General features: G+C 42.6%; 1 protein-coding gene across 1 annotated transcript in view; it reads right to left on the bottom strand.

Moving 5' to 3' along the window:
• The window catches only part of LOC144768583 (sulfotransferase 1 family member D1-like), a 320,008-nt gene that overhangs the window by 101,837 nt on the left and 201,035 nt on the right, over positions 1 to 17,136 (bottom strand). Inside the window, exon 6 of the mRNA XM_078652372.1 lies at positions 5,163 to 5,343. Within this exon, the coding sequence (XP_078508498.1) occupies positions 5,163 to 5,343 (181 nt within the window). The remainder of the gene's footprint in view (positions 1 to 5,162; positions 5,344 to 17,136) is intronic.

The following is a 17,136-nucleotide window of genomic DNA, read 5'->3' as shown; positions in this document are numbered from 1 at the left end:
GAAAATACTTTATTTCTTACATTAATACTTTTCTTGTGTTTGTTTTATACTAGAAAACATAAGTTGCCTGCTTTTGGGCCTAGTTATTTGAACCGCAGAAAAAGAGCTGATCTATAATTCTACTAAAAGTCACAAGACGCCCATTCTGAATTAAAACGTTTATTGAAGCTGCATTCACAAAGCAAAAACTGATGAGCTGACATCATTCTGTCGGACATGGCCAAGGTCGAAAGTGAACTTTTTGTCAGTCCTTAACTTGGCATCCGCGGAAGTTGCACTGAAAGACTATGGAAGCTGCGAGGATGACTTAATACAAAGTTGCAAACGCAGGAAGCTTCTGGCTTCACGTGGAAGAGACAATGGTCTTTGTAAGACGTGATTTTGTGGAACTTTTTAAGAATCGGGTGACATGTCACTTGTCACTCTCAGCCAATGGGACGTCGAGGATTTCTGAAAACTTTCCTTTGCTAGTTTAGTTAGCGTAGAAAGGTATAAAAAGTCATGCCCTTAGGGTTGGGCTGGCTGCTGCTTTCTGACTTTCTGATGAGGGTGATGTGCTGCTGGACTTTGCGTGGAGCACGTAAGAATCCTCAAAGAACTTTACTTTAATTTCTGTCTATTTAGCTCAGATAGGGAAATAGGTTTTAGAAATGCTAAACTTTATATAATTTCTTTAAAATTGATTCAATTGCTTAAATTGTATTTTTCTCATATTTCTTACCATCATGCTTGCTTTATTGCAAATAAATTTCAATTATAAAACTTTCAACTTATATACCATAATTTAGAAAATAAAATCTTACTTTTGACAAACAAGCTGGTCTTGGTTATTCAGAAGTGTAGGTTACCATTAGCTAGATCACGTCGCCTATGGTGGTCATTTAAATGGTTGGGTTTTATTCTAATGACAATTTTCTTTCTGCAAATATATAAATATGTATATAGTGTGTAGATAATGTGTATATAGATTTATTCTGACCACCTGATTCAGTAGGCCCAAAATATATCAGGTTTATAAATGGGTCCATATTTAGTTTAGAATTTTGTTTATAGGTTATGAAGTTGGGTAGCGTTGTTTATGATATATTTTCTATAGCCCGCTGGATCACTGGAACCACCCGACCTTAGGTCGGCAGTTCCGACTAAAGTATTATGATGTGAGCGCCCTATGGGTGGTCGCAAATATCTATTGTTCAATGTAAGCTTGTGAGGGCAAACAGTGGATATTTTTGAACATCCCTTCCACACGGTGCAAGGATGTTTATGGGGACACCATAGGTGCCGCCAAGGCCCAATAGAGACGGGGCAGGGGTGATAGGGGCATCCAATGTCACTTTCTGACAGCCATTCCATGTCAGAAAGGCCACAATGGAATGGCTGGGAGAAACCAACATCATAATCCTGACGGCGGGTAGCTCGCTATGTCAGATGTCGGTGGGCCTGACCCACCAACATCATAATCAGGCCCTAAATCCTAAACCAACCAAAAATAATTCTTAACTGCAGTGTTCTAGCTTTTACTCACACACTTTCTGTAATAACTTGCCCTTCGGTCAGTTTCTACGGATTTGGTGAAACTGTACCTAGAAGGACGAATACTTCAAAGCGTCAGACACCCTTATTTCCTTTCTTTTAGAGTGGGGTTAGCATAAACGATTACTCACAAGAGCAGGCGAGAGGGTCTGGTTCTCGCATTGTGAAAACGTATTGTCCTCTACTAAAAAGTCATCAGCTCAACAGAGACTGACCTTTCTTACCCAATTTACACCAGTGAGTATTCACATCTAGAAACTTCTTCTCTCAAACTGGAGCTCCTTGAGATAACTAGATGTTGTTCTGGAACACCCCATTTTTCTCTTTCAGGAGAGGGAGGAACTTTAGGGATCACTTAGTGCAGTCTGACTGGCCTGTGAGACCATCCCAGCTACCCACATTTCTCAAATTTGGGATTAGGTCCAGTAATTGGGCATTTCAAATGTAGAATGCGCAGTGTGTCAATACTATGGTATTTCAACATCTCAATGTGCAATTGTTTCTTACTTGCAATTCTCAGAATGTAATCTATGCAATCTAGTGCCCATGTGATGCATTCTACATTGGGATGACTACCCAACAGATTTGTGGTAGGATTCTTCTACAAAGGAGCAGCATAGATTGTGGGATCACCACTGTGCCCCAAGGTAAAAAAAATCCAAAAAATGGGACACTCAGCCCAAGATCTAAAATGGCAAGTCACTGAACAAGTGGCAAAGACGGCTAAAGTCACTGAAGAATAAGATTGTGGGATCACCACTGTGCCCCAAGGTAAAAATTTCCAAAAAATGGGACACTCAGCACAATATCTAAAATGGCAAGTCACTGAACAAGTGGCAAAGACGGCTAAAGTCACTGTCTCTTGGACTTTGATGACATTGCAATGCAGATGGATAGATCGTCTGCACTCTGCAGTTACAGGTCTCAACATCAATGACAAAGGTTTACAGACTGTCTACACCTACGGGCCTTACACACTTGGTTTGCGTTTTTAAAGGACTTCCAATCCTGTTGGTCACTTTTGCCAAAATGTAATCACTTGTTTGTACATATTAGCAATATTGTTTGATCTTATCATCTTTGCATTTTTTTATGAGAACGTTGTTTTTATTTTCCTTCACTCTATACTATTTTGGGTACAATGTTTTTTTTCGTCTTCCCTCTTAGTCCCAGGCCCCCATTGTTTAATCTAACGTGATTGTTTTGTACGTTGTCTTTCTATAGTGTTGTGCTTTTTGTTCAACGTTTATTTTCCAAATGTCCTTGGACATGTCACCCCATTCATGTGCATGGCTTCGGATTTGTAGAATATCTCTGACGGATATTACATGAATTTCTCTGACATCAAGCACATGAGTATTTTCATGGAAGCATGTGACATGTGGCTCATAATTACTTTATGTTGGATTGTTCTTCATGGCATTGGACTGCACTGGCAACATGTTCATGGTTATTTGTCACATTTTACGTGCACACTTGTTTGTTAAGTGTATGTATGCATGTTGTTTATATTTAATTTACGTTGTTTGGCTCTGCCCTGTATTGGACTTTGTTGTCCATATGGCTCTGGTTATGGGTGAAGTCACATGTGCCTGTCCAGTGGTTGAACTAGAATCCTCATCTCATATTGAGATGTGTTGTCAGACGCGCTAATACCCTTTCCTAGGTACGTCAATGGTTGTTTGGCACAGTGGTTCATTACGACAATGAATGGCAAGTGGTCTATATTTAATTTGTGTTTTGTTGCCTTGCCCTGTATTGGACTTTATCGTCCATATGTCTTTAGTTATGTTGCCACAACCCACGTGGATGATTGAGTGAGCGGACTACAATTTCCATTTCACTTTGAGACGTCTGATGTCAGACGCCCTAATACTTCTTCCTAGTTACTTCTTTGCTGCTTTTCCTCAGTTATGAGTTGTCGTGTGCTAAACCCGCCTATAAAGGAATTCTTTTTACCATGTCTAGCACAGACAGAGTATGCAGATATGCTTTCTTTGTGAGTTTACAGGTCTGGAAACGGTTCCGATACCCTGGCTTTGACTGTGTGGACCAACTGCCATGTGGGCTACTATTGATACATCTCCAAGCTGTTTCTAGTAAGTCTTGGTCTTCTAACCCGAGTTGATGTGTCTTCATTTGTATTTTGATTATATTGTTCTAACCTTTCCTTCATTCCATTGTGGCCATCGCATTTATTCATTCTTAGTGGAACTCTTTACGTAAGCCTTTTTAATGGTTGTGAGACTTGTCTCCCCACTTTTCTAATTTTAACTCTGCATAGTGAACCGATTGTGTTGCTATATCAGCAGAGATCAAAACAAAAGGGCAGACCTGACCTTCACACCTTCTCACCCTGCACAACAGAAAGAGCAGTCCCCCGTAACACCTCTACCATCAAACAAATGTCAGTGCTCATGAAGAGCTATTCAGCAGCCCCTTGCTAACAAAGGCCTCATCAGATTTCTAAAGGTAGCCATGTCTCCATCCTCAGTGACATATATAGCAAGGTCTAGTCCCACTATCAATTTCAAGGCATGGTCTATTGCTACCACGGTTTTACATGCTCTACCAAAGACACCGAGAACAGTCCACTATCCACTTTGAGAGCATACTTGGTGCACCTCTGCAAGTGACAGAACATATTCAGGATCCCATGATCAGAGACAGGCCTACGCTTCTTCAGCTTCATTTAGAATAGCGCAATGTTAGCGGCAAAATAAAAGTCAGTCTACCAGATACAAATGCGGTCGAGCACTGAGGAAAGGGGATCACACATGTATGCCATGCAGAGGACGTTTCTGTCCCAACAGTCATTAAAGGATTTTGTATGACCTTGTCTTCAATAAGTCAATCTTTTTTACAACCAGTGCTCATGTCAGTAGGTCTTTTATGAAGTTATTCTGTTAACATATCTGCCATGGTTATTGTGTACTTTGCAAATTTTGATCTAACTGAACTGCAATAAAAACATCTTAGCTGAAATCAACACTTTGTTTGGCTGGTGATTACTTATGAGGCCAGTCTTGGTTTAGGAGGAATTTGCTGCAGCATTTCATTGTACTTGGGTCTGCTTATCCCAAACATCAATTGGTATAATCTTATCTCTTTTGGTCTCAACATTTAGCTCAAACCGAACCGAACAAACTATAATACATACTAATAAAGAGAACTCCTGTCCTGGAAAACTCAGATTAAATTGAAACTACAAGTAGAGTGTGGCACCACAAACTTAATATATGCCAGTGTTTGTAGGCTGTGGACATGTCCGTATATTTTGAGGATTTGCACTAATTTTTATCATCACAGTTCGACTCAGAGAAAGAAAGACAGAAAAGAGAGAAAGAAGCATTAAGAAAAAGATAGCAAAGCAGTGACAAAGGGTAAAACAGGGATGAGAAAGAACCTGCAACAGTGAGGTGAAGCGAGGGGAAGTATAGAGTGGTGAAAGAAGCAGACAGGAAGTGGAAATAAAATTAGGCACCTTTGGTGTTCTGATACCCCATCATTTAGCAGTGCCAGTAGTGGGGAGGGCTTCTAAGGAACATGCACTATGTGTTTCATGCAAATTAAGCACTGGTAGCACCCTTTGGGGAGGATCAGAGGTGCAAGAGTTGAGCTGCTCTTACCCTTCCTCATGAAAGGGGCAATATTGTTGTCCACTATCAACGGATGCACCCCATCGTAGTTGACCTTGGAGTTGACCTTCATCTGCTTGAATGAGGTGTGGTGCACAATCTTTTCCAGAACCTCGGCGCTCTGGTCCTTTCCCAGAAATTTTGCCACCTTACATATTTCACGTCTGGGGTCCTGTAGATGCAAAGGAATTGTTAAACAGTCAGTACATGAATGATGGATTAAATACAGCAAGGGGAAGGTGGAGGCGTAAACTGAATCATGAACATGGAAATGGATGGGCAGGTGGATGAATAAAGTTGTATCGCATGCTCTAAAATGGAATCGGTTGGACAATAAAACTATCGATAGATGCAAAGGTACACAAAGATGCTGACTGATAGTGCTGATTGTGTTGTGGAAGGGGTTTACCACACTGTACATCTGGGATGCAGAATTTTACTTCACATCCTCTCATGCAAACAATGACTACCTCACAGGTGCCTATAGAAAACGGCTTGTTCCAGCAATCTCAGATGTGCCTTCCATGCGTGGCTCTTGTGTTGGACAGGGCACACTGGCGGCAGTAAACAAATGAAGACCTGCAGGGGCTCGAAGACCCCCAATGAGAACACTTCCTGAACCTTTGATCAAAGCCTTAGGTCAGGTCGGAGAGCCATCCAGTACACCGCCAGCCCTGGATAGGCAGTGAGTCAGCCCCCAGTTTCCTGGCATGCCTTGGGACCTACAAGAAGCACCATTTGAAGCCCCAGCCACGAGAACTTACCTGGGCCCTTACGCTCAGTGTAGTACAGGAAGGATACATAATATAGGTTGTATACGGATGGTGGAAAAGGGACTCTTGCCACTAGGAAAATGCTGCGCCCCAGGCCAGGGGCAGTAAGGTCAAGTAGCCCCAATGTTTGTGCCCTCCTGATTTTAGGCAAGACACACGATTACTGTGTGGGATGGGGGTCTGAATGGGGAAATTGCTTGCATGATTATTCGTCCTAAACACAGGCCAAACTGGGGAGATTTAGGACTGGGTTCTCTGATTAGGCTTCTGGGTGGCTTCCTCATTAATTTATTCCTGGTCTGTGGGAGGTATTGGAAGGTTTTTGTTAAGTTAACATACCTTGATTACAGCCAGGAAAAGATGACAGTGATTTACCTTATTGGTTCACTGAGTAAGAGGTCACCTTCCCTCCAGGGATTGGCTAGATGGATCTGTCTGTCACTCTGGCATATACAAATAACGGACATTCTGACATGCCTCTGAGCTTTTACTGAGGGCAACTTCAAGAGGAGGGAGCTCCTGCTGTCCTGTGTCTATTCTGGCTCAGTTCTTCCTAGTTTGCTACCACTATGCTAGATGGGGCTTGGCTCATCTTAAATCAGAGTGATATGCCTTTCGCTTTTCCTTCTCTCCAGCATAGGCTGAAAGGCAGTTGACTAATCTGCCTGTTTGTCACAGTCTGCTGCTTTATCTCCCAGCCACCCACTAGATGTTGGGTTACCTCAGAGAGTGGTAGTTTAAGGCTTGTTATTTCAACTCAACCTTGTGTTTCGGAGACCCTATGGGCTATAGGAATAGGTCCACAGGCGAAGAACCCTATGGGAGGACTGAAAGACCACGCAAGGAATGAGTGATGAAGACAACCTTCATCCTAAAAACATTTTTTCAGTCTGGTTATAGTTTGATTAGTTTACTACCTGGGGACAATGGAGGACCACTCATACCAAAAAATAGTTCTGGTATTCTATTTTTGATGTGTCGACCCTCCAAATTACTCCATCAATCAGAAACGGATTTCAATTTAGTCTGACTCTGGCCTAATGTCCTGATTGCCATTACCTAAGGGGGTCATATTCTGTGGTTAAGACTTCCTTTGACACCCCTGAAGTGGTGGGATGAAGCTGACCGGGATGATACACAGAATACGTCCATGAGGCGTCTATTACGGTAGTTATTGTCCTGCAAATAAAGCACCTTGGTAGGTTGTCCAACCCACACCTTTCCATTCTGGTTGATAATTCTTTTCACAGGTCCCTGTCCTGAGCTACTGCCAACTTGCCCAGTTCTTTCATTCTTATGACTGACATTGTCTAACTAAGGCTGGTATCAATATTAATCCAAGCTCCCCTGCTGCCACCTGGTTGTCTATCATACCATTCCAGTATCAAAATTCGGGATTCTCATGCCTCCTTTGACAGATCATCCCAAGGTAGGAGCACTTACGGGGACTCCAGTTTGGGGCTGGACTGGAAAACAAAATCTGCCTTGACCAAAATATTCAAACCTTTCAGGACAATGCAATCACTGTTCCGACAAACATGGGATAATGGAAGCATGGTTGCAGCCCATCCTGCTCTGAAAGCAGCGCTCTAACCTGCATCTCACCAAGTAAATATCAGAGTAACATAAAGGCCAGTTTGGCCCTAGTCATGTTATCCAAAAGGTCACTAGCTGTGCCAACTGGATGTACAGCATGCCAAACCTCTGACCTGCCCCATACAACACACTATGTTACAGGATGTTTGACAATTCCATCATAGGCTTGGATTTAAAGGATGATGAAAGGATGCAAGGTTTCCAGATGCACTGTGTCAGCTCGTAGGATCATGTTGTCATATTTGGATTCTCAAATGATGAAGCAAACACCAACAACAAGCATATACATCCAATTAGTTCTGATCTCAAATAACGTTGAGTTTGGGCAGTCCATTTCTCACATTGTTTGCCAAATCGAGGGTAGTCCTTAACTAGTATTTTAGCACAAGTAAAACCTATGCAAAGGACTATCTGCTTGCCCTCTATTCTAACAAGGATGCACTCAAATCACATGAAATGTGGGAGGGATAAAAATTTCGGAAAAAAAAAAAACGAAGGAAAACTATCTTTGGCCTGCTCAACTTAGTCAGCTTAGGTGCAGGCGGAAAGTCATCATCACATCTCTGGTAGATGAGACTAGTCCTGCTACGTCAAAAAAGGATATAGGTTTAAGGAAACATCCAATGTATAAAACTAATAGCACATTCATTATAATCAATTTTGCCCAAGCACCCTTTGGGATTTTGTCAGGAAGCATTACAAGAGACACTGCTTACTGCTTTAGCGAGTTCACAAGGGGTTTGATGTAAGTGGACGATACTCCTAACGTGCTCATATTTGCTTCTTTTCAAGGATGTTTATTATTAACAACAGGGGGTACCCGGTAAACCAATAGGCATCTGGGTGAATACAGCTAACTAAAGAAAAGAGGATGCCAACGGTATTTTCTAAAGGAAGGTTATTTATAGGGACAGATACTACTAATTATCTGTCTCATCACCATTAAAATACACGTCCCCGATGACGTCCTATGCCCCCACGATTCCGCTTTTGGGAATCCCACTGGAGTCGGGACCGCTCACAACAAACAAACTTATGTCCTGGCGTGACGCTGGGGTGACGCATGTAGGTGACCTGTTTGCTGAGGGACATCTGCTGTCCTTTGAAGACTTCAGGGCCACACATGGTGTTCCTGGAGGCTCGTTCCTCCTGCATGCTGGCCTTCGCCATTATGTAACGCGTAGGTGGGCACCTGAGGGGAGGGAACCACTCACAAACCCCTTGACATCGATGCAATACCTCATAGGGACGGGTGGCCACCTAACTAAGTGGCTCACCGCTAGCATCAGAACTGGGAGGGCGATCCCTCTGTCGCCTGTCAGGGCGAAATGGGAAGGAGATATAGGGAGGCCACTGAGGGACAAGGAATGGGAACGTGTCCTCCAATTTCCCAAGAAGGTAGCTAGGAACCCCAAGTTCAAGTTCATCCAGCTGATGTTGCTACATAGAGCCTACTTGACCCCACACCGCATACACATAATGTTCCCTGATGCAGTTGGCGTATGCCCCCGATGCGACACGGATGACGCATCGCTAATACACATGCTGTGGCGATGCCCCAAACTGGGTTACTACTGGACCACTATTAGTGACACGCTTGAGGGAGCAGGCTCCCTGCCCTGACCACTCACCCTAGAATATGCACTTCTGGGGCTGGGACCATCGGCACACACAAGAAGCGTAGCAACACGTTTTACTGACATGGCTCTATTACTAGCGAAACGAGCAATCACGATGAGGTGGAAGTCGCCTAGGCCACCTGATCCTGATTTATGGAAAGCGGAGGTGACGCGATGGGGTAGGGCGGAGGGTGAAGCACTGCAGCGAGAGGAACACAGAGGCCTCAGGAAAACACCGATTTCACTGGATTGGTTTGCTATTGTGGGGCAGTTTGAAACAGGGGACGATGGGGACTCTAATGACTCGTTGCACATGTAGTACATACGTCCTGCCATTCTTGAGATTCCATGTACCGTCACGAACTGTGGTGCACTAGGAGATAGTATGGGAAATCCCGTACTACTATTGACTCTACCCCTGCCCGACTGTGTGGATAGACTTTACCGCAATACACAGTAACATGGGTTGTGGCCGATGTACATTCTATGTTTATGCGCATGCAAAAGGAGTGTCGAGAGGGATTCTTGAGGGTGGAGGGAGGGTTTATTTCGAATCGTATGGGTTTGTTATGTTCAACAATAAGAGAAAAAAGATCAAAATCGTAATGTACTTTGTTCCTGCAAATCCTGTGTAAGCGGAAACATGTTACATCTTGATTTATTGATGCGATCATACCTTTATGTTTTTTGCTCTGATCACTATGCTAATAAACAGATTTTCTAAAAATTATCTGAATGCAAAGTATAATGCGTACAGCGAGAATAGTATTATAAAATAATACTGTAATAGCATTGTCTATTGCTATGACATATAAAAATACATACATAACTAACACAGGCTAAAATACTCAACTGGTGCTTCTAAAATACGCCTTCCCTAATGTACCTAACCTAAGTCTAGTACGAAGGAAGAAGTATGGTCTTTAGCAAACTTTTAGTTTTTGCCAAGAACTGCCAAAGGTTTCTCTAGATTCTAATCAGCTCCGTACCTTAGAATGAAAGAGGTTGGTATCTCTGTCTCGGACTAGATTTCCCAACACCCCGCAAGGGGAGTCAGAAACACTGGAGCTGGATTCTCGACAGAGGCGGACAGCTTCTTGTCAGTGCGTCAGCTGGAGAGTCGGCTTCCTTCGGCACTTGTAGTAGCGAGCTGTGTCGGGCAAGTAGGTAGTCAAACTGCACCGAACCACACCGTGCTTTGCTATAGCAAGTGAAGGTATATTTATACCTTGAAGGTGTTTAGGAATGCCAGCTTTGACGTAAAGTCGGGCATATGAACGTCATGGATGAACCCCTAGGGAATAGTTGTTCATGCATAATAATGAGTTTCTTGGAGAAATCAATATCCAGGCTAGGGGAAGTCCCTTCTGTTTAAGAGTCTGGTTTTCCAAGAAATCGTTGTGATGTTTGATGAACTGATCAGACCCTCCAGGAATTCGCGATTTCGCGGTTTGCTGCGAAATCGGCACTTTTGCAAAAATGCAGCGATTTTTGAAAAAATGCCCGCAAAATCGGCAATTTTGTAAAAAAAACAAAATCCATCCAATTCTGCACAGGTCTAGTGTGCTGGCAACGTGTAACCTATGCAAGGGCAACAACACACATGCAGTGTTGTGTCGAGCCTTGGTAATGGGAGGCTCTTTCTTGCCCACCAGGGCGCCTTAGCTTTGATTCAAAGCAGGCAACTGCATGCACTGAAAATCACAATAGGATGAAGGTTAAATCCACCTTTATGCGACCCCCCTCTACTACTAACATTCATGTTATTGTTAGTATTGTATGTTAAGCAGGCACATTTCCAATGAACTCGTGTTCCTCATGCCACTGACACAGATGTAAGCCGGACTCCGAGGTTCATAAGGAACTCGTTATTAATTCAAACCGCGTTGAATATTTTACCGAAGAAAAAACCCATATCATTGTTTTCAAATTTCACTGTGACTTCACCGAGCTCCATCTGCCAGCTTTAGAAATACCAAGCGCCTCTCGGCGCCAGCAGTGGCGCCTCAGTCGATGACTAAAACGTAAATGCAGGGGCGAGGGGAAGCCTTGTAATCATCAAAACATTTCATCAACTTAAAACGTTATTAGGAGTTTTTCATCAGCACACACAGTGCACTGGAAGTGTGAGAGTTATGAGCCACCCTACAGAATAATTTATAGAAACATTAGAATAGAATTACTTGGAAACAAAAAAAGGCTGCAAAGTCAGAAAAATGTTTTCATGATTTATAAAGTCTGTGCAGTACTTGAAAACATATTTGTTTTAATAGATAGACTGGCACTTCAGAGAACAATACAATCGGTTTTAAATTTTTCCTGAGTCCCTGGGCAACACCACAGACGTTTTAAATTATACATTTAATTCCACTTCTCGCCTTCAACTACTGTCGACTCTGCATAGTGCAAACACACCAGGGACCAACACACACAAACCACAAACACACACAGACCACAAACACACAAGGGACCAACACACACAGACCACAAACACACCAGGGACCAACACACACAGACCACAGACACACCAGGGACCAACACACACAGACCACAAACACACCAGGGACCAACACACACAGACCACAAACACACACAGACCACAAACACACCAGGGACCAACACACACAAACCACAAACACACACAGACCACAAACACACCAGGGACCAACACACCAGGAATCAAAACACACAGACCACAAACACACCAGGAACCAACACACACAGACCACAGACACACCAGGGACCAACACACACAGACCACAAACACACCAGGGAGCAACACACACAGACCACAAACACACCAGGGACCAACGCACACAGACCACAAACACACACAGACCACAAACACACCAGGGACCAACACACCAGGGACCAACACACACAGACCACAAACACACCAGGAACCAACACACACAGACCACAAACACAAAAAACTAAGATATCTGTGTTTGTTGTAGGAAAAACCGCCAAATAAAATGCCGCTAAATTGCCGCTAAATTTCCATATTTGTGCCGCTAAATTTCCATTTTTGTGCCGCTAAATTTGCTAATCCATGCCGCTATATCCTGGGGGGTCTGACTGATTAAAGTAGCAATGCCTGTATTTGGGTAGCATCGGCTATGCCTAAATTATGGCTTGATTTCTATGCCTATATAAGGGCAATGTGAATTATACCTATATAAGGGCATGAATCTGGAAAATTCATTCGGAATCTAAAACACCATACAACACCCACTCCACTTTCTTATGTACAACATTACTAAGTTCTAAACACATAAAACATATCTAAACATGATGTGTTAAAACCCACCCAAAACACATAAAAATGCAATGGTACTGGTTGTACACAAAATAGCATTGGTGCTGTACGCATTTAAAGCAATTGTTCATTCTAAGCATATATGTTGACATTTGGATGCTAAATGAATGAATCATGAAAATATACATTTATGAAATGGCTCGTGAATATAGAAGAAAAAAGGCCGAAACCATTTCATGTCTGATTACATAAAAATGTTTGTGTATGTGGACAAGGTCAAATATTGCCTCTGGAAGTTTTTTTTAAAAATAATTCTTGTTCTCTATGAATAGTTCTACTTTAAGTAGATTAATTTGTGCCAAAAAATGAAAAATACAAATTTGGAATAAAAGTTAATCATAGGAAAAGTTTCTTGTTTTCAAAAAATGAAGGTCAAATTCAAAGTCTCTCAGAACACTGTGTGCCAAATTAAAAGTCAGTGTTAGTGTTTGGAGAAAACATCAAATCTTCTAAGTCTGTAAAAAAGTCATCTACCATTGTAGGTGAAAGTTGGATTACCTCGTTTAGAAAATTAACCGCACATAGATGTTGAGCATCGCCGTCAGCATTGGTCGCATTAGCAATGTTCGGAATGGCTGGTATCTGCGTGCCAGTTCCCTCTCGTACCTCACCGTCAGCAATTTGCGCCTGTGAGATCTCAATGAATGCCGTCATCAGAATTGGTAGCCGCTGGGGACAACACAGTGCATGGGCCGTTACTGATTCAAGCAAAGTATCAACATCCGTTGGCATGACTGATGGGAGTGTTAGACAGATGTCTAGCACGCATTCTTCTCCGCATAGCCGGCAGCGTAGAACAGGTAAGATGCAATCTTGCCAGATTGGTCTGAGTAACAGAAATCATGTGGTATTTAAGTCTCATAGATGAGGTAGTCCCAAAATGTGGACGATGCGCTTACAACACTTCATCGCCAGTAGAGTTGTCTTCATGGAGAACTGGGTGTCGCTGGTGAATTGGCTTGCCATATCGCAGCAGTAGGAGCAAAAATAGTATCCCTGCTGCGAGTCCCAAAATGAGAGGCGTCCGCCAAACACTGAGTGCACGAAGTTTGGAAATATTCTTAGGACTGCTTCAAAAGGTGCTAACAGTCCAGAAAATACGGTCCTAAATACATGTACAATACCTCTCGTATCAGACATGTTTAAGATACGACAAAACATTTCTGAGAAATGTACAGGGCAGTTTGTAGTTAAGAGGGCGTGTATCTCTGCAGAAGTCCTTGCAACTTGCAGATCATAGGTCTCTTTAGCCGAGGTCAGTGGCACCGTTTTTTGCAAAAGAATGGCTTTCATTCTGCGTAAAGTATCAATTTGTATAGAGGAGATGTTCAGTGAAGGCCATAAAGGCGACTCCCTGTCTGCCTTGGTCTTTGGAAACAATACTTGCATACAGCAAGTGACCCTGGCTGACACAGTTACTAGATGTGGTATACCTGGCAACATGCCACAGCAGCTGTGATAGTTCAACATGAGGTAACTTCCATTAGAACGTTGTCCAAAAATTGGATCAATCACCGCAGCTGGTGAACCTTGCAGGTGGCAGGATAAGTTGGTAGAAGAACCATCGCAGGCCCAGTGTAAATTAATACCCTGAAAAAGGACAGGACCGCTTAGTGCGTTTTCACAATTTTTACCACTAAGAAACACTTCCCTTCCCCCACTCCAACATCTGTGTGTGTATGGTAATTCCCAGGATGTCTTGATGTATTTTTTACCCAACCTTTCCTATGTGCCTGTTGGTATATGTTTTAGGCAATACTGAAAATGGAAAATTGTAACAGGCAGAGTGATTGTTCCATGTATAATCCATTCACTAGCTGGTTTTCAGCAACTGTAAATGGCAATCTTTCCAGTTTTTCAATGCTCAGCACCGTATAGTTTGCTCCCCTCTGTGCCAGTTTGATCTTTTATTAGTGAGATCGAATTCTGAAAACAGTGACATAGTATTGATTAAATGCCAAGGCACATAGCCTGAACATAGCTTTTGCAACGTCCAGCCTAATAGCATGATAGAACCTAAATGCGACTGACCATGTTGCAAAATGACCAAGTCCTGTTCCATGATGTCTATGGCAGAAGATACTATGCTGTACAATGAATATATCCTGGACAACAGAGTTGTTAACCTATTGTCAACCACAGAGAGATTTTTCTCTAAATGAATACGATCAGTTTCTTGTATTCCTTCTGCAGTCTCTGCTTGCGTAATCTACCATGCTTCATTATAAGCAGCATAGATACCGGCATATATAAAATGTTTATGACGCGGTGTTCTTGGTCCTAGCAAGAATTCCCTAAGATCAGCGCCATCTTTCAGTAAAGATAAGTGCTGTTTCACATCCTTGAGTGTAGATCTATGTAACCATTCAAGGCACAGTTTCCCTACACTGTATGTTGCTACTATTCCTGGATGCTGTCTTTGAACATATCTTGGTTCTGGCCTAGTGAATGTGAAACCCTGTGTTTTGTTCAGGAATCTATCTTGATAGTTGTTTATGTCTGTGGGCCAGATCAACCATTTTTTCCAATCTGGATCTGTTCTGTTGTGATGCAAAATAGTATGTACGTCGACCTCCCCCTCTGAAGTGCTACTGCTATCAGGTGTAGGTTTAGGTACGGACGGATTGTTCAGGTCTTTTATACTGGCTAACCCAAGGCAAGACGTTTGGCGGACAGTGTCATTCAAAAACATAATTTGCTCAGGGATGATACAGGCTCTAAACATAGCTTCTATCCTCTGCACCTGCCAATCTTTTGTGCCCCAGAAAGTTTTTGTCTCTATGTTGTCTTTCCAAAAGTCGAAACCTAGTTTAGACTTTTGAGCATAAAAGGCTGCAGATTAAATTTGTTTGGTATTTGTCAACATACTTTTCATGCCTGTTTTGTTTACATTTCTAAAGTAAAACGATTCAGCCTTGGATATATTGAACCCTGAAAAGTACGGAAATTTTCTTGCAAATGTTTTTGAGCTACTCTTTGGTGGCGTAGGGCAATGTTCCCATTGGTTATACATTAATACATTTCTAGGATTTGCAGATTTGTGCAAGAAATGATGACCATAGTGAATATAATATTACATTTGTTCATAGTCTGATGAACCTTCTAAATATTCATGATTTGTGAAGACTGCAGACATTTCTCAGTCTGACATCATATTATTAACAGTCTTGAAGTCCCAATCATCAGAAAAGGTACTAGATGAAACAAAGTCACTTAATGAAATCTTGAATAACTGTGGAATCTTTAACAGATCTGACGGGCCAAAAATGTCATATTCAGTTCTGTCCCAAGCTATACCACCAGGTATAGGAATGGCTGTGATGCTAAATGATGACAAGTCTCGTTGTTCACGATGGGATGATTTGTGTGGCTTGAGTAGTAAGTTGATGTTCTTACTTGCTGTGTCCATTTTGCCACTGGCTGCGGATAGAGAGCCGCATAAAGTTCAAGGCGCTTTGTTTCATGTTTAAAATCAAGCAGGGTTTAGCGCCCCCTTATCTTCTGTCCCTCGTCCACCCTTATGTTCCCCGCCGTTCTCTCAGGTCCTCATCGCTGGGTAACTATTCAATCCCGCGGATCAGACTTGTTAGAATGGGCGGTCGCTCCTTCGCTCACCTTGGTCTGAAGCTCTGGAACTCTCTTCCTGTGACATTGAAATTTGAATACTCATTTGCCAAGTTCCGTAAGGACTTGAAGACTTGGTTCTTCCCTCAATAAGCTGTCTTTTGACCTGTAGGCCTTGTCATCTTGGCGCCGAGAAACCCCACAGTGGGTAGCTGTGCGCCCTATAAATTTAATTACATACATACACATACATACATACATACATACACATACATACATTCTCAGAAAACGTATCAAAGTTAATGAAATAGCCAGAGGCAGTTCTGTCAATGGTGGGGATTGCATCCGGTTTTGTCAAAATCGCTGGAACCGCTTGATCCCTTGTTACTTCATTGTAGACAAGTGTTTCTTGACAAACTGTTATTTGGGTTTCAAGAGATACAAGTTCCATTGATTTGTTGCATAGCCCTTCTTTATGCACTGCAGATTATTCAAAGGTGATGAGTCTCTCAGTTTGAGCCTCCTGGATAGTAGCTAGATTATGGGGTCTGCTACTTGGTTGGAGTCCACATGGCCTACTACTTATGATCGGCCACATGGTGTGATTTGACCAGGTTCAGTGACACAAACCTGTTCTCCTTTTTACCAGCAAGGGGCGGCAGTAATACTGCTCTTGATCCGTGGATTTCTAGGACAGGTACTGGTTGTCTGTAAGAAGGCTCAAATTCCTTCTTATCTGCGATCTTTTCTCTGACTGGATCCCCAAGCTAGGAATCCAGACAGGCCTTGCTGGGATAGTCGGCTTTTCTTCAGTGGTGGTTCGCTTCAGGAACACGTTGCTTTGTTTCGTTCTTATTTCATTTAAGTCCTGTAAACCAGCCAAACGATTTTTGATATCAAAAGCTTTTTGGTCTACCACTGAAGTCTGACAATCGAGGTCCGCTACTAACATTTTGGTCCCAAAAAGGACTTCATATGGAGTGATTCTCCCCAGAGAACTTCTTGGCAGATTGTTAAGACTATGTTGGACACTTATTAGATGTCTGACCCACCCGTCACCCGAGCCTAATACCCTAGCTGTGATAGATTGCTTT

Source organism: Lissotriton helveticus, chromosome 7 (genome assembly GCF_964261635.1).
Source record: "Lissotriton helveticus chromosome 7, aLisHel1.1, whole genome shotgun sequence".
NCBI classification, from domain to species: Eukaryota; Metazoa; Chordata; class Amphibia; order Caudata; family Salamandridae; genus Lissotriton; species Lissotriton helveticus.
The sequence above is the reverse complement of the archived record's forward strand: the minus strand, read 5'-3'. Positions and strand labels throughout refer to the sequence as shown.